A 26,261-nucleotide genomic window follows, 5' to 3' on the forward strand; every position below is an offset into this window, starting at 1 on the left:
TGGAATCTCCATGGTAATTCTGATGTGCCACAGCTGGATAAAGTTCTCAACCAGCCGCTAGCCACCCACATCGTTCCCGAAGTCTGGAAATTGGGCAGGCTAGTCCCGCTAAGTTTGAAATGTCGAAATAGGGAGTTCCACAAGGTTGAGTGGTATCTGCGAAACTGTTTCCCTCTACCTCCCCTTTTTCGTTCCCTTCAGGCGGCATTAAGATCTTAACGTATGCGGACGATTTCTTGGCATCAGGTACATTCTTATCGCCTTATTCCACATGAGGAATGTGCAAATATCCGTCACTACATCTACGGCCACTCTGTTCACCACATGGACGGCAAAGGTGAGAACAGATTTGAATATCATGGTCGATGGTAGCAGAATTCCGACCACAAACTATCTCAAAATTATAGGGGTTACATTGGACAGAATGTTCATGTCGTCCGTGCATGCCACAGCTATCTGCGACAAGCTGAGATGTAGGAAGAAGGTTCACTTGAAGTACAGATAAAGAAAACTTGTTGACCACATATAACGCGATATGTCGGTCTGTGGTATAAGTGCAACGCTATGGAAAAACTTTCAAACCTGTCAGAATACCACCCTGATAACTGCATCAAGGTGCCTCCTTATGCCTTCAGTGGACCATTTCCATGATGAGACAAAGATTATTCCAGTACAGTTTCACAATGGCATGCTTTCGTAATTGCTCGGGTGTTATCGTGAGAGCCATCCTAATCACCATATGGTGCAGCGTTGTCAGTATTGGGGATTTTTCCCCAAATTGGGGAATTTTTATTTGAAATGGGGGAAAAAATGTCGACTTGGGGAATTGGGAAAATGTTGGGGAAATCTGAAAAATATTTGGGGATTTTTGGGGAATTTCTTTTTTGACTAATTACTTCAGATTATCTGATTTTTTTTTTAATTTCAGTACGTCAATAGTAGTAGAGCACGCGTGACGCACAAATAACATGCATCATATACTTACTGGTCGCAGCAGCAATAATTTACGACAGATTTGAAGTGTTATCATGCGGTTCGACGACTGACAGTGTACTAGAACAGTGGGTTGAATTGAAATAACATTTTCCATCATTTATACTGCTGAAGGGGACTTAACTGTAGAAATGATTTCTGGATTGATGTGCAATGAGGAAATTAAACTTTATTTAACATTCATGGCTCCAATTATAAAAGAGATAAATATGCTTAGGCCCGTTATTATATCCTTTTTGTAGTTAAATATTGGTCGATATCGGACAGATTACCCGTTTTTTTTATTCCTACAAGTTTGCTTTAATAATAAGTGTCAGACAAATTAAAAGGAACTTTGTGTTCCTTCTAAAATTTAAAGTGTGCCAAAAACAAGAAACATTTGAGTGCAAATTCAAATCAACCAATCCGAGTTGATTAAATTTGATGTATACAGACTGTCTTGCTTGGAATGGAATGGAAGATCTAATAACAATTACCTGGTAATGCGAACTTTATTCCTTATTTTTCTTAGAGTAAGGTATAACAAAATGGGATTTAAAGAAAAGATGTAAGAACGGGCCTTAATCTAAGTTTTCAAACCGATGCACATTGCTAATATGCATAGTGGAATCGATCGAAAACGACTCGGCAAATTTCCCATGAGGAGCCATGGACCTAGGCTTTAATTTTGACTTGTACTTTTTTGAGTAAACAATTAATAAAGTTAAAAAGACCAGTGCTGAATATCTTAAACGCTGTTAATACAAATGCTGAAACCGATGCCTACAAATATGCAATTTTTCAAACTTACAAGCAAATTTATCCCAATATTTGCAGCAATTCACTGGGTCAACACAATTTTAGCTCTATACGGACCTTTTTTGAACCAGTTGTCAACACAAAAATCTCCACGGATGTTTACGAATCGCAATGGAGAAAGTTATCATTCGTAAATTGTAGATGGTATTAAATATGCTTTCTGTTCCAACAAGTAATTCTTAAGTAGAAAGAATCTTCTATATTGAACCATATTCAGAAATAAAATGTAGTACGAGTTACTATAATAAATAATCAATTTTCTAACAACTCCATTTGTTGTAGAAATTTTGACCCACCTAAAAAAATGTTACAACTCATTCATTATAAAAATTTATATAAATCCAATGAGACTAATGATTCAGAATCACTTGAAAGTGAAGTTTTCAATATCGTTAATTTAATTAATATATAAGTGTATAGAATACTTTCCAAGTTTAATGATATGAATTTCAATAGTAAAGTAAAACTAGTTCAGATTTTTTTGTAATTATTTGTTAAAAAATGTTTGGGGATTTTTTTGAGGAAATTCAATAAAATTTGGGGAATTTTGGGGAAAAGTTTTGGACAAGTTGGGGAAAAGAGGCTAAAAAATACTGGCAACGCTGATATGGTGGATAGGATACCCCCACCCAGACCAGGGATGGAAAAATGAAAATTTCAAAACGTACTAAAATGGTACTTTTTTCAATTAAAAGGTACTTTTTATTATTTTTTAAGGAAAAAAAAATAAAAATTTTTATTCAGTAAAAACAACAACAAAGGCTTAAATCTATGAAATCTAAAGAATGGAGGTATAATTAACTTTGTCATTCTGTTTGTAACACATCGAAATATTCGTGGGAATAAAGTATATAACCAGGTCTGTAAGTCTGTTGAATTCTTTATACAGCTCTCAATATTTAATATGGAGCTTTTTTATTTGGTACAGAAGCTTTAATTTCTCCTAGGAAGTTTGGTATTGCAAATGGGCTCTATCGGTTCACGTTTTGAAAAAGCTCCATTACAACGGTACCTCCCGATTTTCGGTATTTTGAAGGTTTGAGCCACATTATCATACCAAAATTGTTGAAATTTGGTATTTAGTCTTCGTTGGGGCCACAAAACTCTCCCCCAGAAATTTGTCAATGCGGGTAAACGTTCTGATATAGCCCTAATAGAACGGTATTTTAAAAGATTAGATACTTTGTTTTCGTTTTAAATAGCCTGGAGCTGCAAACTATCGATAGTCCGACTATCGTTTTGATCACTGTCGTAAAGCCTTATTTATATTGAACTCTGAACAAATGATTTTCTTTTTAAATAATTCGTGACAGATAGTCCAAAAAAATGTTTTGATGGCCAATGTAAACTTTGTTTTTCGTCAGTATTCAAAACGATAGTTAGACTGTCGATAGTTTTCCAGCACTAATATAGCCCCCATAAAAGAGGTATTGCAGATTCTCATATTGAAATGTACTTCGATACCGCTCGATGTGAATCTTTTAAATGATTAGTCTACCGTAGTGACTGTAACTTTATTTTCGGATTCTCAAAGGGTGGAAGAGCTCCACGAAGAAAATGATCAACATAGGTTCATATTTTGGTATATTCCCATATATCCAGATTTATAAAATTTCTAGTAATTTTAATATTTAATTTTCCATTTTTAGTTCCAAATAAACTTTTTCTACACTAGAGTATGGAAATGGTACTGAATTGGCCGCGGGGGAACTTCGGTACTTTTTATAGTGAAATGGTACTGAAAAAAGTACTATTGTACTGAATTTTCCATCCCTGACCCAGACATGTAAGGTGGGTTCTCAATGATCTAGAAAGAGATGTCCAACGTTACAAGAGAGAACGCCTAGACAAACCCAGAGTTACAAGAGAGAATCCCTACATCAACAAGCCTATCAAGCAGGTTTAAATAGTATTGACACACATGCAGCCGCTGATAAACAACTATCGTGTGAATGCGAAGAAAATCCCCCATCTATCGCAGCGGAAGAGCGTAAAACATGAATAGTTTTGGCTCAACTGCGCTCGGAATGGTGCAGCTGTCTAAATTCCTATAGGACAAGGATCGACGACACCGTGCAAAACATCTGTCCAACATGCGGCATTGGCTCCTACGACGCACTGCACCTTTTCAGCTGCCCTGCTAATCAGCTACATTCCTAAAAATGGAGGTAGACACAGAGCCTGATTATGTAGAAAAACGAACATACAAACATATCGAAATAGTCCCAATTTACATTGGGCGAGTTTACTTGCGGCAATTGTCATTTTGTAGGAGAGAGAGGTAAGGCATATGGTAACCCTTTGCCTCTCAGCACCCTCTCTCACCTACAAACTGACAATTGCCGCAAGTAAACTCGCCTAATGTAAATTGGGACATACTATGACAACAACAACAACATAATAGGTCGATGAAAACGAGCCGTAGCAGTTACCTTTGGAAAAATTTAAAAAGAGTCTGCAAAAGTGGATATTAATGGATAAGTGGATAAGTTAATGATATCAACACACAAGACGTTCAGAAGACTCGGACTAACTGTGGACGTTGAAAAATACAGATTTGAAGTAGTTAAACACAGCAAACAACGTCAGTTTTGAAATAAACATGAGAATAATATTGACCAACAGATGCTATTTTGGTCTAAGTGAACAGTTTAAAGGCAAAACTACCTCTCGTCAAATCGCCAGACATTGATAAAACCCTCATTTATGTAAGTACGGATCCAAAACATGGGTACTTGCGAACCGCGAGTTGTACCAACATCGACATCGATGTAGTAGAACGCATCGAGCTACAACCCTTGAGTTTTCCGAGTCAATATGATGAATAAACAAGTAAAAAAGTAAAGTTCGTCCGGGCCCAACTTTTTATACCCCCCACTCTAAAAAAATCTGAACTAAAAGTTTTTCGTCCACGGATACTCAAAATTTCTAATATAGGTCAGGAAATGTTTCTGAAAATATCTTCAATCGGACGGTACCTTTACATCGGAGCTTCATGTTGACAATTATGGTGGAGAAGTTTTGTGACCACTGGGGACCTCTAATGTCAAATTATCGACAGTTCGGTTAACAAATGTAGCTAAATTGCTCAAAACTCTAAAATCCCGTGGTATCGTTTTATGGGGGCTATACGAAAACTTTGACAAAACTTTGATGTTGACAATTTTTGGCGGCGATGTTTAGTGCCTGCAGGGAATCTCAAATATCAAATTTCGAGTTTGCAGTTCAGTCCAAAAATATCGCTAAACCCCTAAAAATACTGAAAATTGGGAGGTACCGTTATATGAGGCGTATACCTAAACATGGACCTATGTTCACAATTTTTGGTGAAGAAGTGTTGTGACCGTTAAGAACCTCAAATGTCAAACTACAAATTAGTTCGGATACAAATTTAAGCTAAAATCTTCAAAATACCGAAAACAGGGAGGTATCGTTATATGCCTATGGAAAAAAAGATACTCGGGTGCAAAAATATAGCGCTCTAGCTATAGAGTGTTTACAACAGACGGACATGGATAAATTGACTCAGAATATTATCCTGATCAAGAATATATGGGGATTTCTAAGTGAATCGAAAACTTTTTCAAAAAGTGTTTTTTGATTTTCTTTATTTTTTGCTGTATTGATGCTGCTCATCAGCAAAATATTTCAGTATAATTTAAAAATTTTTTTGACTATCGGTTCCAGAGATATCGCGCCTAGGAAAAGTCTAATTCTGTAAAAACTATAGGCAAAGAGATGCTCATACTTCTTTAACATTGGTCCATATAGAAAAACTCATTTTTTTATATCCTTTTTTTAATTTAAAAATAAAAAAATAATCCTCAGTGGGCTTGGGTGGAATTTTCGCGAATTAATATAAAAAAATAATTTTTATCAATGATTGTACTCTTCGATTTTCTTGAAAGTTTTCTGTATTAAACTACCCAGCAAAAAAAGTCCTCCCAAAATCATGGGTTTTGTAAGGGATTTTTAGCAGCCGTAACTACTCGCAAACCACCTTTCTTCCCCATTATTTTTACAAGGGCATGTCGCACTCAGTTTGTAGTTATTTTATGACCACTAGAATAACTAGTTATTCTGTGGCCACTAGAAGTTTAAAAGTAAGTTGAAAAAATTCTATTTTTAGAGCAGTTGATGTAGAGATTTTTTTTAATTTCATCACACTTCTTACTTTTATTTTATTTCGCTCGCTGTGCGAGTTGAACACACGAACCCTCTGATTTCTAGCCAAGGACACTACACACTGTTCCACGCACACGAACATTAAGGGTTGCTTAAGAACTTAAATGCGCAGTGCACATGTGCACCACGAACTGTTATTTTTTAATTAAAAAAAATCGCGTGCCGACAGTGAGCGTTGAACACACAACGCTAGGATTTATAGTCGGACACACACTCACTGTGCCACCGTCCTCATTACTTAGTGAGGAGTAAAGTAAGTAGGTTTGCCTTGTAATTTTTTTAAGAAGTATCCCATTACTTTTCAGATTACTTGTAATGGGAAAAGAAGCTTGTTTACATTACTTTGTAATGGGTTACGTAATGACTAATGGATCCGAATTTTTGCTGGGTACGATTAATTATAAACATGTTAAGTCCTATTTGGTAGTGGAATTCGAATACTTACTATTTTTTCTTATTTTTATACCCTCCACCATATGGGGGTATAATTAAATTTGTCATTCCGTTTGTAACACATCGAAATATTCGTCGGAGACCCTATAAAGTACATATATTATTGATCAGCATAAATTTCTATGTCGATTTAATCATGTCCGTCTGTCCGTCCTTCCGCCCGTCTGTCTGTCTGTTGAAATCAAGATACAGCTCGCAATTTTAAAGATAGAGAGTCAATATTTGGTACAGAAGTTTTCATTACTTGCAGGATGGTTGATATTGAAAATGGGATATATCGGTCCACGTTTTGATATAGCCCCCATAGAACGGTACCTCCAAATTTTCGGTATTTTTAAGGTTTTAGCTTCATTATCCTACCAAAAATGGCTGAAATTTGGTATTTAGTTATCGTTGGGTGTACAAAACTTTCCACCTGAAATTTGTTGGTATAAGTCCACGCATTCATATAGCCCCCATAGAACGGTACCTCCCGATATTCGGTATTTTGGAGGTTTTAACTTCATTATCCCACCAAAATGGCTAAAATTTGCTATTTAGTTATCGTTGGGTGCATAGAACTTTCCACCTGAAATTTGTTGGTATAGGTTCACAGCTTCATATAGCCGCCATAGAACGGTACCTCCCGATATTCGGTATTTTGAAGGTTTTAGCTTTATTATCCCATCAAAATGGTTGAAATTTGGTAATTAGTCTTCGTTGAGGATATAAAACGTTCCACCTAAAATTTGTTTGTATAGATCCCCGCCTTAATATAGTCCCCATAGAACGGTACCTCCCGATATTCGGTATTTTGAAGGGTTTAGCTTCATTATCCCACCAAAATGGCTGAAATTTTGTATTTAGTTATCGTTGGGTGCATAGAACTTTCAACCTGAAATTTGTTGGTATAAGTCCACGCATTCATATAGCCCCCATAGAACGGTACCTCTCGATATTCGGTATTTTGGAGGTTTTAGCTTCATTATCCCACCAAAATGTCTGAAATTTGGTATTTAGTTATCGTTGGGTGTATAGAACTTTCCACCTGAAATTTTCGGTATTTTGAATGACTGAAATTTGTTAGTCTTCCATAGGGATATAAAATATTCCAGAAGAGATTTATTAGTATAGGTCCACGTCTTTCTATATCCCCCATAGAAGCATACCTCTTAATTTTTGGTTTTTTTTTTAGGTTTTAGCCACATTATTTTACAAAAATATTGGTATTTGCCTTTTTCATAAACGAAAGGAAACGAATTGTTCCATTTTACTTCAATACAACTCGTGGTGGAGGGTATACCAAGTTCGGCCCGGCCGAACTTAACGCCTTTCATACTTGTTTTGTTTAAATTTGTCCTTTATACTAGTGTGAAACTAAAAAAAAAATAAAATTTTTAAATTTTTTTTTTGTTTTCTTTTGGAATTTATCATAAGAATCATAAAAACTGCTTGTGTTTTCGATTTTGAAAAATCAAATATTTTTTCGTATTTCTTCTGATGAAAATATCACTTTAATATTTGACAGATAATTCGGTTTGGATGCCCATTCATATAATTCCCAGCTGCAGTTATTTGATCATCAATTTAGTTAGTTTATTGTCCGTCTGGTACAATAATTGCTAATCCATTTTCGAAATCGAAAAATGACGAAGTTTTTAAGACGTTTAAGATAAATTCCTAAATAAAATAACAAAACAAAAGATTCAATTTTTTATTAGGAAAATAACAAAGGTTTTATACTGGTATTAAGGAAAAATTGTATTAACAAATTTTAAAACATTCGAACCTCACTACCAAAAAGGGCTTACAATTTTTGTAATTAATTGTAGTTTAGAACAGAAAAATTCTAAGAAAATTGAAGAGTACCATCATTGATAAAAATTGATTTTTTATATTAAATCGCAAAAATGTCACCCAAGCCCATTGTGCAAATTTTTTTCTATAGTTTATTAGATAGCTCATAAAAGAACAAAAAAGCAAACAATTCGATTTTTTTTCGTGCGCGATATCTCTGGAACCGTTCCTCAAAAAAATCTGGAAATATACTGAAATGTATGCTGATGAGCAGCATGACCACAGGAAAAAATAAAGGAAATCAACGATTATGGGATTACGACTGACTATTTTGAAAAACAAAATGGAAATCAAAAACCTCTTTTTGAAAAGGTGTCTGATTTCACTCAGAAATCCCCAATATAGTAACGACATAAAGGGATTATTGGAACAAAAAAGAAAGAAAGCATTAACGATTTGTTTTGATTACTTTTATTTTGATTGAGAGTTGTGTTTACACTTCAAATAACATTATTCAGCAAAAATAGTGACATGGAGTGTGTGTTTTTAATAAATTTGCGATAATTTATGTTTTTTATTTAAAAGGGGGTTTTGCCTCTGTCAAACATTGATAATAAATAACGGCTACTGAGTGGTGACATTTGTAGGCTCATAACTTGACACTGAAAATCAAACATTTGATTGTTGTCATAAAAAAGACAATTTGTTGTGATTTTTCCTATTCATACCTTCATCCATTGTTCCATGACATTTAAGACAAGAGAGTTAAAAAAACTAAAAACAAAATTATCGTAATTATAGCTTCATTTCATTATTACACTGTCATTATGATAAAATCCTACTTTCCACTTAGCGGCAATAAATTTCCGTCAAGAAGTTTGTTTTAATTGATTTACGGTAGGAGAGCGCCAACGAATAGAGTAAACATGTTCGTAAGTGTTACGTTCTGCTGCTATCATTGTGCCTGGTTAATAGGGGGGGGGCTACAAAAGCCGTCACTTGAAATATTATCAAAACTAATCACAAAATGTCGAACAATTAAAACAAAGGTGTGTTGTGATTCTCTTTATAAGTGTAGCAATTTAAAAAAAAAAACTACAGGGCGAGCTACTGATATTTTATTGGGGGGAGAAACCTTTATTGAAGGGGGCAAACAAATGGATTGTTCCATTTTATTTCGACCCAATCCTCAAATATGCATTTTCTTAAATAGATCAATGCGAGATTAATTAATAGTTCTGGAGACAAACAACTTCATTAGTAAAGGACTACCATCAAGTTGTCTTAGGAGGGGTTGTTGTTATTGTTGTAACAGTTGGTCTATTCCAGTACTGCAAGAATCTACTATTTTTTTCGATATCATAAAGGAAATAAAATTGGTGTCGTAGTAAAAAAGAGTAGCTTATTGCAGTTTCTGGAACAGGCATAGTATTTGATATGTTTGTATGTACGTTTTCCTGTTTATTATGGTTCTGGGTCAGTCTCCAGATGTAGGAATGTGGCTGTTTCGTTGGGATGTAAACGCAGATGTACTGGAGTTAGTTGAGTAGACTTGGCAGGACAGTTGAAAAGGTGCAGCGTGTCGTGCGTGCCTATGTAGCATGATTGGCAGATGTTTTGACCGGTGTCATCGACCCTTGCCCTATAGGAATTCAGACGGCTGCAGCATCCCCAACTTAGTTGAGCTAAAACTACTCTAGTTTGTCGTGCCAGCTGACGCTCTTCATCTGTGATAGATGGGGGATGTTCTCAGAAGACCGCATTCACACCACAGTTGTTTATGGCTTCAGCGACTGCATCCGTGTGAATGTTATTTAAACCTGCTTGATAGTCATGTTGATCTAGGGCTTCTCTCTTGTAACGTTGGACCTCTCTTTCTAGATCATGAAGATCCCTCTGACATGCCTGGGTGGGGTGGTCCTATCGACCATATGGTGATTAGGGTGGTTCTCACGCTAACGCCCGAGCAAGTACTGCAACTAAAACATGCAATTGTGTTGCTGTACTAGAAGAATCTTTGTCTCCTCATGTAGATGATCCACTGAAGACATGAGGAGGCACAAGTTGGATAGGTTTCCATCACGCTGCACTTATATTCGCGGACCAAACTCGCGCCGCATTACTTACCACAGATCGACCTATCGCGATATATGTGGTCAACAAGGTTTTTTATCTGCACCCCAAGTTTTGCAGGCTAGAGACTTCGGGACCTTGTTCCCACATCTCAGCTTGACGCAGATATCTGTGGCATGCGTAGACGACATAAACATGTTGTCGAATGTGACCCCTAAAATTTTGGGGTTGTTTTTAACCGGAATTCTGTTACAGTCGTCATGGTCGATAATTCAACTCTGTTCTCACCTCTGCCGTCCATGTGGGGAACAGAGTGGCCGTAGATTTACTGGCGAGTATTTGCATATTCCTCGCTTGGAAAAAGGTGGTAAGATCAGTCAAATAGGAGTTCAGTCTTTCACAAATGACATTAGGGAAGGTACCTGACGCCAAGATCGTACATTCCTTCACATTCGATACGATCTCAATGGCGTTTATTGGGTGCGGAATACATGAGAGGCAGAGTTTAAGCAGTTCCGGAGATATCACCCCTTGGGGAACTCCCTGATTAACTCTACGGGGCTTGGACTTCTTGTTCCTGCCCCCTATTCAGTAACTTTTTAACAACTTTACTTATTGTTTATTTTACAACGATTTTATTTGTTTGTTTTGTAGTTGTTACAAAAACAAAAGAAATTTTAACAACTTTTTGCATGATTTAGCGTTCAGGGTGACATTCGCAACATCATCCATTGTAAATTGTGGTGGTTCATCCTCGGCAGATCTAATGCAACGTAATACTCTTGTCTTCGCCCTGTCACTCCAGGGATGCTCGAAAAACTTTCGATTGAAATAACTTGCGCACCGCTTCGCATCAGTCAGCGTAACGTGGCCGGACGTGACTGAGGTCCTATCTACCCTCTTTTCAGGGCTCTAGAGTGACTTAACCGTTGGTCACAATTCACTTATTCCGGTTCCAATGTTGCAACTATTTAGATGATTTAACGACTCGTTTCGCTTATGCTCACCAACGGTCGGGTATTCGACCAGCAGGTATATGGCGAGCGGCTGCAGCAGTGATGATGATTTGAAATGTACTTTCTTCTAACCGAACATCAGAAGGGTTGGCAGGTCTCTGAAGCGGTGATTAGTGAAATCTCTGAAATTCGGCCAATTATTGATGAAAGTGCCGCGTTCAGAGGTGATGAAATGGTCTGCTAATGGAGACAATTATGGGGAGATGGTTTGCTCCAAGAGAAACGACGTGTTGTCAGCTGACGTCATTTGTCAGACCAGGTGACACACTGGTTATGTCTGGCGAACTGTGACACTCTCGGCTAATTCTGACCATGCATAACGTAGAGCTATCAATCTGCTCAACCAGCCACAACTCATGATGAGCATTTAAGTCCCCCAATACCATACGCTTATGACCTTCCAAAAGCGGGCTAATGTTGGGCCTTTAACCTGGAGTACAGCTTTTTATGTATGTATACGTTCACCAGCTCTACCTTGGCAGTTCCACACCTGACTGCTAACACTATACATTCCATATACGGGTCATTAGAGCTAGGTTCAAACAAGATAGGTCTGTATTGAACAGACTGGTGCAATAGGAAAGCTAATACCTCACCTCCACTTCTGGTACGATCCTTCCTCAGAACGTTGTAACCATCACAATGCTGTAGGCTGTAGCTGTTGTTGAGCTTGGTATTCTTTTCTATTCTTCGGATTCATGCAATCCACTATTTCCTCGATCTAACCTCAGAGTCCATTACAAGTAAATTGCAACGAGAATGTATTTTCAGGGATTGGTACAACAACGGCCGGCGTTAAGTGTTGCGTGTGCGGCTGCTGTTTGAGGGACTCCGGGGAAGTTGGGTTCCTAATTCGATAATTCGTTGCTATAATTACTATAATTCCACTTTACTTTATTTTTTTTTAAATGCGGATTACGTATTAGTTAATCTCTTGTGTATTTTCCAGGGTTTCACATATGGTGGCTTGCCAAGTCTAAAAACGCATTCATATAACTGAATTATGCCATTGATCATAAATTTTATGGTTTAACCATTATAATCGTTACCATTTCCTAATCGATGTAGAGGAGGAGACTGTTCTTATTGAAACTGATTTCCTAGATGCATAAAGTTCTTACAAGTAATTGTTGGAATGAAATTTTATTAGTTTTCTATGTACTACGTGCCATTTTCTGAATCTCTTACAATTAAAATAATTGAGTAAGTAGTCATATTGGGCAAATTAACCCATAACACAGAATTCGTATTTTTCAATAAAGAATGAGGATTACAACAATTTAATGTAGGAAATAACATTAAGAGCAAATAACATTTCCAAATCTTATTAAAAAACTGTTTCTGTTTCTTTATTTCTTTTTTTGCAACATTAAATCAATCACATTTCTATAACGAGGAGAAATACGTCAACTGTAAATGTGACGTATATGACGAGAATACTTAATTTAACATTTTATTGACATACGATTTGCACATACATATATATGAATAATAAACACGTCTCGTCCATTTTTGAAAATATTTATTTTTAATTCCAAATAAAAATTATTTCATTTATCAATCAAGCGATCAGTAGTAACATTTGTAAGATTTTATTTGGCAAGTTTTAATTTTTACAGTAAATTTCTTCGAAATCTGCTAAAGCCGTGCATAATTTCTTTTTGCATTCAATTCGGCAGTCAACCATCCGGCACATAAAAATGTACATATGTATGTATGCATCTATATACATACATATGAGAGAATGGGATATGCATTCAAACCATACCAAAATATATCGTTCATTTACTCAAAGAGTGACATAACTCAAAATTCATATTTCCAAAAATCAACGAGTTACAGCTCATTTACTACGGGTGTGCCATAATATAATAAGATACCGAATAGAATTGGCGAGAGATGCATTTTTGAAATACAAGCGAGTTTTTACCAGCCATGACGTCAATCTCGAAACGAAGACTCGATTTGTCAAAGCATATGTGTGGTCAGTCCTACTGTACGCAATGGAGGTGTGGACAGTGAAATCTGCCGATATTAAAAAGTTAGAAGCCTTTGAAATATGGATATATCGGCGAATATTAAAAATTCCTTGGACTGCTCATGTTTCAAATGCTGAAGTATTGAGGAAAATGCATTGCGAAAGAGAACTCATCACAGCCATAAAGAGAAGAAAAACTGCTTATTTGGGACATATTATGAGGAATCAAAAATATAAATTACTAGCTGAACCCGGTGCGCTTTGCTGCCCCGACTACGACAAAATATAATGGAATGCATAATTATATTAACCTTTTTAATATTTTAGCGCATAAATATAGAAGATAGGAAGGCTTATATACCTACTCAGGGTTGTTACGGAGCTACTATGGTATTTTTGTATGTTTCAGGAGGTTACACTCTTCCAAAAGCCTTCCCGCCTATAAGTATTCCTAATGATTTAGATATATCATAATAAAACATAAATCTTAACAAGTTTCTCAAAGATATGAGACTTAATAGCTGTAGCCTTGGTCAATTCCTTCCCAACTATAAGTACTTATGTAAATAATGATGACTCCTACTGACTGCGAAGCCTTCAAAATTTCATTGAAATTGAACATACGTAACAAAACATGAAATCGACCGAAAATATATATGGATGCTATATTCCTATATGCACCGATCTCGATATAATTTGTCAATTTTTTTTTTAGACCAAATCCCGTCTCTCATTCCAAATTTCATTTAAATTGAACATACATAGCGTGTTTTGTGCATAAAATAAAGAAAATCGGCCGAAAATATATATAGGAGCAATATCCAAATCTGAACCGATTTCGATATAATCTGGCACATTTATGTCTAGACTAAATCCCGTTACGCATTCCAAATTTCAGCAAAATTGGACATATATAGCGAGTTTGGTGTATAAAATACAGGAAATCGGCCGAAAATATATACAGGAGCTATATCCAAATCTGAACCGATATTGATATAATTTGGCAAATTTATTTCTAGACCAAGTTCTGTAACACATTCCAAATTTCAGCGAAATTGGACACATATGGCGTGTTGGATGCATCAAATACAAAAATCGGTCGAAAATCTATATAGGAGCAATATCCAAAACTGAACCGATTTCGGTTTCGATTTGGGTGACGTAGGGGATGGAAGATACCAAGGAACGGTCCTGACCGGTTTTAACATGGCAAAGCCCAGGATTTATCTTGGTCCCTCTTTCATCCCAAGTGGACACTGACCTCCCCGTGGTGTCACCTGGGGAACTGCCTTTAACACCCGTTAAAGGTAGTGAGCTAACATGTGCCGCGCGTTCACCCATAAGAACGTTAAAAACTTGGGTTTGGGCGTCGGGTTAGTAACCCTCCCCTAGAAAAAACAGCCTACTATGAAAAAACGAAAGAAAAGAAAAACAAACCCCTCTAAAGTTGACGAACCCCGCAAACGTTTTAAGGACCATGATCTGCGAATCTGCACCTGGAATGTTCGCACTCTTTATAGAGAAGGTGCAGTCTTCGCATTGGCAGACGTACTTGAAAAGTACAAGACCGATATTACTGCCATACAGGAAATACGATGGATTGGGAAAGGCGTCACAACAACACCTAAAGGTGACGCACTGTATTATAGCTGCCATGACGTAAAGCATGAGTTTGGTTGTGGATTCGTAGTTAGTCGGAGACTAAAACATCTGGTATCCAGCTTCACTCCAGTGAATGAAAGACTTGCTGCTATTCGAATAAAAGCTAAATTCTTCAACATCAGCTTTATTTGCGCTCATGCTCCCACTGAAGAAAAGGACGAACAGACCAAAGATATATTTTACGAGCGCTTAGAAGAAACATATGACCGTTGCCCTGCCCATGACATTAAAATCATTCTAGGCGATTTTAATGCCAAAATTGGAAAGGAGAATATCTTTGGCCCAACAGTCGGGAAATTCAGTCTCCACAGTGAAACATCTGACAATGGTATGAGACTGATAGACTTTGCAGCTGCAAAAAACATGGTAGTTAGCAGTACCAGATTTAATCATCTCGATATTCATAAGGGCACCTGGCTGTCTCCAGATCAGAAAACAAGAAACCAAATTGATCATGTTGTGATAGATGGAAGACATTCATCGAGCGTATTGGATGTACGATCGTTCCGAGGCGCAAATATTGATTCGGACCACTACCTTGTTGCAGCAAAGGTACGCACCCGCTTAAACGTAGCAAACAAAGTACGAACAGACACAACACGAAAGTTAGACATCGGTAAGCTGCAATCACAACAGATAGCCACAGCATATTCCACTCAACTAGCCCAATTGCTTAATCAAAGCCCTCCTCATCCCGATAACATATCAGCGCAATGGCAAAGCATTGCCCACTCCATGCAAACAGCCGCAAAATCCATACTTGGATACCAGAGACCTCCACCAAGGAATCCATGGTATGATGAGGAGTGTCGTGCTGCCACCGAAGAGAAAAATGCGGCATATAAGGCTACTTTACAATCAGTAGCAACGCGTAGCGCACGAGAGAGGTATCGGGAGAAAAGGAGAGAGGAGAAACGTCTTTTCGGCAGGAAAAAGAGAGAAATGGAAAATAGGGAGTGTGAACAAATGGAGATGTACAGGAGACAGAACGAAGTCCGAAAATTCTACCAAAGAGTGAATCATCAAACTGATGGCTTTGGTACAGGAATATCCTCCTGTAGAGATCAACAAGGTAATTTGGTAACTGATACAGATAGTGTGCTCAGGATATGGAAAGAACATTTTTCCAAACTGTTGGTATCCGATAGCAGTGAAGACGGCGAAGATACCACAGATCCAATCCCAGATGATGGTATTGAATGTATACCGCCCAGCCAAGATGAGGTAAGGACAGCAATAAACCGGCTGAAGAATAATAAGGCGGCAGGAGCAGATGGCCTACCAGCCGAGCTGTTCAAAACCGGAGGCGACACGCTGATAAGGTGTATGCATCAGCTAGTTAGCACCATCTGGCAGGAAGAACGCGTACCCGACGATTGGAACGTGAGCATCCTATGTCCAGTCCACAAGAAGGGTGATAAGACTGTGTGCTCCAATTATAGGGGCATAAGTCTGCTCCCTATTGCATATAAGATAGTATCTGGCATATTGTGTGAAAGACTAAAGCCTATGGTCAATGAAATTATTGGACCCTATCAGTGCGGCTTTAGACCTGGCAAATCCACCATTGACCAGATATTTACCTTGAGACAAATCCTGGAAAAGACCCAAGAAATGCAGATCGACACCTTCCATCTTTTCGTCGATTATAAAGCAGCATTCGACAGCCCTATACGTTCAAAGGTGTTCCAAGCCATGTCTGATTTTGGTATTCCTGCAAAGCTCATTCGACTTTGTAGAATGACATTAACTGAGACGAGATCCTCAGTTAAAATTGGAAAGAACCTCTCCGAAGAGTTTACTACCAAAAGAGGTTTCAGACAAGGAGACGGCCTGTCGTGTGATCTATTTAACATCCTACTGGAAAAGGTCATACGAGACGCGAAGGTCAAAAGAAATGGAACGATATACACGAACAGCCACATGTTACTGGCTTATGCCGACGACATTGACATCATGGGTCGATCGGTAAAAGAAGTAACTGACACCTTTGCAAAAGTCGAAAGAGAATCTGCTAAAGTTGGTCTGGCAGTAAACGGCGTAAAAACCAAGTTGATGGTATCGACGCGTAATATGTCCATAAACACCGCACCATCTGTGAATGTTGGTACCTACAATTTTGAGGTAGTAAAGGACTTCGTCTACCTCGGCACCGCCATAAACACAACAAATAACATCAGTTGTGAAATACGAAGAAGAATAGTGTTGGCTAACAGATGCTACTTTGGGCTGAGTAACCAGTTTAGGAATAAAGCCAACTCTCGTCAAACAAAAATAACACTGTACAAAACACTGATACTACCCGTGCTAATGTATGGTTCCGAAGCATGGGTACTTGCTCAAGCAGATAAGGCAGTGCTTTGTGTGTTTGAGAGAAAAATTCTTCGAAAGATCTACGGGCCAATCTGTGTTGACGGCGAATATCGGCGTCGTATGAACATTGAGCTGTATCAACTATACAATGACATCAATATAGTTGAACGAATCGAGATACAACGATTGCGATGGCTAGGCCATGTTATAAGAATGAGTGATGATGAACCCGCTAAAAAGGCGTATAAATACGGGCCGCATGGAGGTTCTCGCAGATCTGGAAGGCCAAAGCTTCGTTGGAGCGAACAAGTGAAACGAGATATCACAAAGCTACATATCCCAGATTGGGAAAATACAGCAGCAAACAGAGAGGATTGGAGATTTTTTCTTAGTTCGGCTTATGGAACAAATGTTCTGTAAAAGGCCAGCTAAGTAAGTAAGTGAGTGATAACAACTTTTCAGCATTGTCATATTTCTTTCACATTTAAATCATGTTCTAATGCGGACTATGTAGGACCACTCCTTCTACACAGAATTTCAAAATTTTTGGTAAATGTTCAGTACAGAGGCATGTCTAGGATAGTTTTGAAATGTTTAATCATAATTTATAGTTTTATCGTCCATACCATGGTGCAAGAAAAAAGGTAATACAATAATACCATGTGATGTCTTCATTTGCTGTTAAAACATATTTGTAATCAAAAATAAATAACAACTATTTCACTTCTGTAAAGAATAACTGTGTACGACATCTTTATTTAAGCTTTGCGAAGAATATTTCACAGGTTTTTCTAATTTTTGTGGATATTTCGCGCAAAAATTTTTGACGGCAAATGAAGACTACGACCTGGATTCGCCTTTTCGAACACCTTGCTAAATTCGCCTTGGTGCATACTGACTGAGTTAATTACCTAAAGTTTAAGAACCCTACGACCACAAACTATACATAGCTTTTAAAGGGAATCCTTGGTGAGTTGGTCCAATCTTTGCACATCGTAATTCTAAGATAGACTATATCGGTTCACATCTACATACATCCCCCAAAAATGTTCAAACATTTAGGCTTAAGAACAGGTTTAGACGTTTTCGCAGATATATTTTAAACTTTATTTGAGATAGTTCTCGCAATACTCTGTACAACAGTAATATTTTCGAAAAACAACCTATACTGAGTTTGCTTTTTGTCATTATGTCACAAGCTGAGGGTATATCCCTGTCGGCTGAGCCGACTGGTACTGTCTTACTTGTTAATTACTTACCGGATTTGTGTTCTTTTAATGCTCTGTAGAGATCGGTTTCATCCAAAACTTTTTTGCGTCCTTTAAAAAATGTTGGCATAACAAAGCTGAAAAAGAAAGAGGAAAAATATATTATTATGAAGGGATGTGGTACTGATCAAACCCCCCCCCCCCCCTAAAATATCACAAAAAGAATATTAGAAACTTTTCTTCTATTATTATATACCCTATCCTACACGACGACTATAAGGGGAGGGTATTATAAGTTGGTATGCCACATCGATTATGGTTGGAAATAGTAAAGTTTTTAGTCTTATGCGAATATCGTCGATTCCAAAAGGATATTCATAAAGTGAATATTTACAAAGATTTTCACAAAGAAGGTTGGCGTATGTGTTTAAACAACAGAGATATCGTAATAGTCACTAATGCAGCCTTTATGCCAATGAGGGTATTACACTTTGACCCGACCAAAAATGTGCCTCATCGGAATAACGGCTTTGGACCCCAAGATGTTTGGACGAAATCTGTTAAGACAATTTGGAGTCGATTTAGCCATGTCCGTCCGTCTGTCTGAATGGCTGGTGCGATACCTCTCGAACGGATCAACCGAGTCGTTGCAAAAATTTGGTATTCGTAATATTTTGTCCAAACTTCGTTCAAGTTCGAAGATGGACCATATCGGCCACTCTTTCGGGTACCTCCCACAAAAAGTTCAAAAGTTGTCTATAAAATGGTATAAACGATAACTCTCGAATGCAGCAAGATACATAACTCTCAAACTTTTTCAAAAATTTCTTCTTAATTTAGTTTAACGTAATTTAATATTTCGAGTTCTCTATAAATCAGAAGTTTGCTTACTAAATATTTTTGTACTATATCACGGTGCTCTTGAACCGATTTTAACTAAAATGAGCTTAAGCCTGGGAAGTTTTTGTGGATTCTGAAACTACAATGTTTATAGATGAGAAAAATCAAAAAACGAAACAAAATCGCCGGAGTGCTTTAAATAATGGCTAGCCCTATCAAAATGGAACTAAAGAAAATGTAGCAGTAAAAGTTCGTTACAAGATTGTCCTTTATGTTATTTTCGTAGGTTTCACCTATTGATTTTGGTGATGGTCAGAAAATATTCAGGATTCGGAAAGGGCAAACAACTTATGGGGGGAAAGAGTCAACAATTTATTCTTATGCGAATTTAAAAGGGTATTCCTAAATAAAATCCTTACAATGAAAATCTCAAATTTACATTGATTCAAAGACGGTTGGCGTAGGTTGCTCAAACAATGGGATATATAGCAATAGTCGCTAAAAAAGTACAGGTCGCATTTATTGTTCGATCCACATAAAAATTGGGGAAGTTATTTTTTTATTCCAAAGGACGAATCCTATTTATTTTGTTAAGAATCGGTTCAGATTTGGATATAGCTCCCATATATGTTTTCGGCCGATTTGAGTTATTAGATGCAGCAACGCTATATTTGTCCAATTTTTATGGAATTTGGAATATGTGAAGTAATTTGGTTTAGAAAGAAATGTGTCAAATTTAGAGTTGGGTAATCTCGTTCAATTGAACAATCCGGATCACTGTCCTCGTTCAAAGACGAATGAGTAACATCATAAAAACCAAAGTGTGAAATTTAGTATACGCAGTTTTGTCAAAGAAATTACCGGTGTCCATTGAACGAGATAGTGATCTGGATCGTTAAAATGAACGAGAGTGCCCAACTCTAGTCAAATTACGAAAATTGTGGTTTTTATTTGAGATTTAATATTTGCAACTGATCCCTTTTCATTTATTTTGAGATAAAAAGGTGTCAATTGTCCTTCACATTACTTAGAGGTCAATTTTGTACTAGTACCGCTTAGGACTACTTCTGGACTAATTGAATTGCGACAATTGGAATTGCCATTGCTTGCGGGTTGCTTGCGGGAACATACATACATATATCATAAGGCGTCAAGCTATCCCAATATTCCATTTTTGGAAGGCCATTACATAATCGGCCCCTTCTCTTACTTCCTTGCCTATACACGTATGAACTTTCTAGTCTCTATTTTACTGGCAACAATCTCACGTTTGTTTTAATGACTTGTAAAAACTGTAATTTACAGCATTCGCAATAATCGACAGTTAAGTGTCAGACGTCAACAAATAAATATCTACAATGTGGATAATATTTGTTCTTTATATATAACAACCTAACCTTGAATGCAGTAATTTTGATTAGATGCTCTGTTATTATTTATTATTTTATTCCTACTGCGGCATACTCTCCTCTTCATACCTTCGCATAGTAGGTAATTCTTCAAAGGCGTCACAGATATTGAGTGAGGTAAAGATAATTCTCGTGGCTTGTCAATAATATTTGAAACAAATGATAAAAACCATATTCAATTTGTTTAAATTTAATATTCATTCACTGCCAAAAGAATGTTCTACGGGCAGCTTTATCAAGCAAAAGAAAAAAAACTAATTTTGACATAATTTGTTGATAACATTATAATGACTGACATCTGATAAACTTTGATTTATTTGAAGTGAACAATTGATATTGATGGTGACCTTTGTAGCTAAAGTAGTCTTTTACTTCAATATTTATAAATTCCAGTTATGCGGAAAGATATGATAAATGTTTCAAAAAATTTGAAATCAAGCCAGAAAGTGTTTCATTGTTTTTAGAACAACCGCTGTTGACTCATTTGGAGCAACAGATGTGCAGTGAAAATTTCACTCGAGGTTTTCTTTTTCCTCCTCGCACAAACACACCAACTTCCTCCCACCCGATCAGATCAGATGAAACTCGAAACAATAGCAAATGCATGACTTGACGACTGGCTGGCTATTGTTTCATTTGTTGTTTAGATTAATTTAAATGGCAACTTATTTGCTTTCAATTGCGGTTGTAATGAACCCCACACTGCCAGCCACACATATCAATTAAACAAAAACAACAACAACAACTCAGATTAAATAAATAAATTTGTTCGGTTTCAGCATCATTGCACATACATGTGTACATATGTAATATACATAACATACATATGTATGTATATTTGTATGTTTACATTGCAATTACAATAACAATTCACTTCCAAGTGCCGTTGCAGTGTCTGGTCCTTATAAAATTTAATAAGTTCTCAAGAAAACAGCGTGGAACGTTTACTTGATTTTACACACTTGAGAAAGTGTTGTTGTTTTTGCGGTTTACGTTTTATCGAATATTGAATGCACATTTTATTGAGTAAATAAAATTAAATTTTTTTTCTAAATATCAGCTAATAGATTTTGTTGAACAATTTGTTGAAATTTAAAAACAAGCAAAAAAATAAACTTGTTTTTAAAACAGTCAACATTAAGTATTTCTATGGATTAGCAAGCAAATCACTTATTGCAAGAGCTGATGTGTGAGGTCGAAATAGCTTCTGAAGTCCTATACGAAATAAAATACATATATGATATAAAATTATTTTTGTAGTGAAATAATAATAATATAATATTTGTTCCACAAACATCCCAGAAGAGACAAGGGAGACTTCTTTCATACCAATGAGTGCACCCCAAATCATATACGGGACCTAGTGTTTATCGCCCAGACCGAAGGCGTGTTTTACGACACCACTTTAGAGAAGTTTTACATGGACTGGACAACATTACACTGAGGGATATTTTGCCACATTTGAAAATTTGATGTTCTGCCAAAAAATATTTTCTGTTGCACGAATGAATGACCCTTTCCCTATTATTGACTATAATAACTTGTATTCCATTTAAATATTGAAAAAGGTGCCGCACAAACTACTTTAATATGATATATGAAACAAAATTATATATGATATAATGATAAATTTAGTGAGAAACAAAAGCTTATGCCATTTTGGTTATGTCGTGTGGCTCCAAAGCTTATTTTCAGCTATATATCTGCTTACCGAAATTATAAGCATTTTAATTTTACCGATTATTGTCGATGTTTCACCCTGTTTTTTGCACTCCCGTTTTACCATTTTTCTCTTTTCGATGCGGAAAATAAGTTTCATTTTTTACCTATGAATATGAATGAATATTCCAATTGTCTTTATTTATTTAGTACAAAACTAGGTTTAAGTCCTAAGTAATTCAATGGAAAACAATTGACACTTTGTTGTACCCCCAGCCTTTAGACTAACGAGGGTATATACACTAGGCTGGGGCGATTTGAAAACCTTAATGGGCCCTTCGCGTTTCTGATTCCTGGGGTTGAACTGAGCAAAAAAGTCTACTGGACCATATATCTACCGTGAAAATCGAGCCTCCCGATTTTGACTTTATGTTTTTTATTGACGTTTTTTGGATATTTTGGCATATAACAGCCAAACCATTGAGATTTTTGATCCAACACAAAGACAAACATTGTAGCCAAGACAGTAATTGAAAACTCTAATCTTTTGAATAAGCTATTATTGTTTTAAATCGGTTAACAAATGGCTAAGTTATAGTGGTTTATGTCTGAAAAACCCCACAAAAAACCTATAAAGAAATTTCTCATCATTTTCAAAATAAATATTGAACAAAACAAAAAAACATTATATTTTTGAAAATTATGAGAAATTCCTTTATAGGTTTTTTGTGGGGTTTTTCAGACATAAACCACTATAACTTAGCCATTTGTTAACCGATTTAAAACAATAATAGCTTATTCAAAAGACATTATTCACCCCTTTAAAAGGAAGAAGGATCAAAAGAAATCCGTTGTGGAAAAAATAAGATATGTCCGTTTAAATTTGAAAATGTAAGAAACCCAGATTTTCACTACTTTTACCGTTATAAAAAATAAAACGAAGTGACCCAAACGAAGTAAAGGAATTGTCGTTGTCCATGGATCCCAACACGATATAATTTTGCATCAGAACACTTGAATATTTTTCGGGTCAAATTTTGTAGCACAATGTCATTTATCGACATTTTCCGAAAAGTTTGCACATTCTTAAGCCCAAAACTGCCTGAAGGAGCGTTCCAATGCTTTTGCGATGTATTAGAGAGTTTTAAAATACTGTCTTGGCTACAATGTTTGTCTTTGTGTTGGATCGAAAATGTCAATGGTTTGGCTGTTATATGCCAAAATATCCAAAAAACGTCAATAAAAAACTTAAAGTCAAAATCGGGAGGCTCGATTTTCGCGGTAGATATATGGTCCAGTGGACTTTTTTGCTCAGTTCAATCCCAGGAATCAGAAACGCGAAGGGTTCATTAAGGTTTTTTTCCTTCCACACAAATCGCCCCACCCTAATATACACTCTGGTATGGTGAAAATGTGCTTCATCGAAATAAGTATGTTTGGACGAAATCGGTTTTAGACAATTAGGAGTCGATTTATGTCCGTCCGTCTGTCTTACTGGTTGGGTCGCACAATATCTCTCGAACGGTCCTAAATTTGGTCATCGTGGTATTTTGTCCAAACTTAGATCAGGTTCGACGGTGGAACATATCGGTCCACCTCTTCTGGTACCTCCCCCACAAAGGTTTAAAACGTAAAATTGTTCGGGGAGAGTCCATACTTCCTGTGATAATGGATCAACAACTCTAAAAAAACTCTGACATCACCAATATACAAATTAAATATACGATTTGTGCGAAATTTCTTCCAAAATAACATCAAGTTCCAAGAAGGGCAACACCTTCGTTAAAAATGTTCGCTTAAGTGCAGTTTAAAGGCTGTTCGAGGGTCGGTGATCCTGTTTTCAGCGATATAATGCTTTTCGAAGCAAGTTCATGTTTCTTGAAATAATGGTCCAAAAGCTTTAAAAAGTCCTACGGTAACCAAAAATGGCTGTCAAATCTAAACATCATACCATAGACGGGTAATGCGAAAAGGACTTTTATAACGTCCAAAGAAAGCGTGTCATGACGTATGTACATGACATACTTTTCCGACTTATAATGCATATGTCGAAAACGCCGTTTACCTATCTAACCCCCCGTTTACACATGCAAGTGGAAGTTAGAAAAATACCAATACACTCACACATATTCAATGCCACACCAACTATCAACCTCACTGCCGAGAAAATTTCCCTGTCAGCAATCAATGCAAGAGCTTTGATAGAAGCTTAATTTTTCCGAATGTTTACACATGCCACTGTCAGTTCGAAAAAATTGAAGTTTCGACTATAATATTTATACACAACTGTCTGCAAGTAACTTGAGGTGTAAAAACATAGGTTTTTGACAAAAGTAACATTGTTATAGGAAATTTGTCATTAGTCTCATTCAGGAATGTACCCCGGAAGGTCCTTAGGATGATGCAAACTTATGAAGACATGAATTCCCAGAGAGCATCACGACCGGCGGTCTCCAAGAACGCGGAACTCCCAGAGAGCATCACGACCGGCGGTCTCCAAGAAAGCGGAACTCTTATGTTGCCCTCTGTAAACGGCCGTCGTAGATAACAAAGAAGGAAATTGGACTCGATCTGGCGACTCTTTTCTCCAAATGGCTTGAAGGAAAATTATAGAATGTTATTGTAAGCACTTTTGTGAGGAAAACCAGTAAGGAAAGGATCATAGTCGGGCAGGGCCGACTATATGATACCCTACACCACTGTGAATATGTAATATATAGGAGATATACACTTATTACTAGACAAAATTCCGTCACACATTCCAAATTTCATCAAAATAGGACAGATATAGGGTGTTTGGTGCAGCAAATACGTGAAATCGGGCGAAAATATATTTGGGAGCTATATCCAAATCTGAACCGATTTCGATGTAATTTGGCACATTAATTTTTAGACCGAATTCAGTCACACATTGCAGCAAATACATCATATCGGCCGAAAATATATATGAGAGCTACATCCGAATCTGAACCGATTTCGTTGTAATTTGGCACATTTATTTTTAGACCGAATTCAGACACACATTTCAAATTTCATCAAAATCGGACGTATGTCGCGTGTTTGGCGCAACAACTACGTCAAATCGGCAGAAAATATTTATGGGAGCTATATACAAATCTGAGCCGATTTTCACCAAAAGCAATAGCGTTCTTCCTATGGCCAAGAAAATTATATTATCCAATTTTCAGCTGGATCGGGCAAAAAATGCGACCTGTACGTTGCGAACAAAAATACATGGACAGACGGACGGACGGATATGCATAAATCGACTCAGAAAGTGATTATATGTATATCCCCAAATGAACTATGGGTCTATTTCGTTTCCTTTTGTATGTTACATACCAATGCACAAAGACATAATACCCCTTACCACAGTGTGGTGTAGGGTATAAATACACTAAGTCCGATCAACTACGTGTGTTTTTATTAGACCATACGGTCCCGAAAACAATACATAACAAACCTGTTGGAGGAGTTCTTTGACTTAATATATATGAGTCAAAGACAAAAAAAATTGTTTCCATGCAGCCAAGGTTTGCACTATTGTAGTTTACCAGTAACTATGACTATTGCTGGATCAAATTAAGTGTTTTTAAACAAAGCTCAAAAATTTGGCAAAAAAAACTTAATTAATTAATTAATTTTTGATTAAACTGGGACGCGCATTTGGGTATTTCAAAAAAACAATAATAGAATTAAAGTACTCGCAATTACGCATAATGTGATATGTATGTATATTGTGTATGTAGCCCACACAGCATCACACTAATCTACTGCCAAAGGACAAAATTGAGTGCGATATTTTTTCTAAAAAACTTATTTTTTGGGTACAGTATTTACAATCGGTACCCCGCCATTGGTACCACCATAATATGGAGGGTATAATTAAATTTGTCAT

At 36.7% G+C, this 26,261-nt stretch overlaps 1 protein-coding gene across 4 annotated transcripts in view; it reads right to left on the reverse strand.

Moving 5' to 3' along the window:
* Positions 1-26,261, reverse strand: part of Mrp5 (Multidrug resistance protein 5) — a 93,529-nt gene that overhangs the window by 11,433 nt on the left and 55,835 nt on the right. For all 4 annotated transcript variants that reach the window (XM_073989950.1, XM_073989983.1, XM_073989972.1 and 1 more), the window contains exon 3: positions 18,507-18,592. In XM_073989950.1, coding sequence (XP_073846051.1) covers positions 18,507-18,592 — 86 coding nt within the window. The remainder of the gene's footprint in view (positions 1-18,506; positions 18,593-26,261) is intronic.

The sequence above is a fragment of the Musca autumnalis genome, unplaced genomic scaffold (assembly GCF_047663935.1).
Source record: "Musca autumnalis isolate F117 unplaced genomic scaffold, ASM4766393v1 scaffold_1, whole genome shotgun sequence".
NCBI classification, from domain to species: domain Eukaryota; kingdom Metazoa; phylum Arthropoda; class Insecta; order Diptera; family Muscidae; genus Musca; species Musca autumnalis.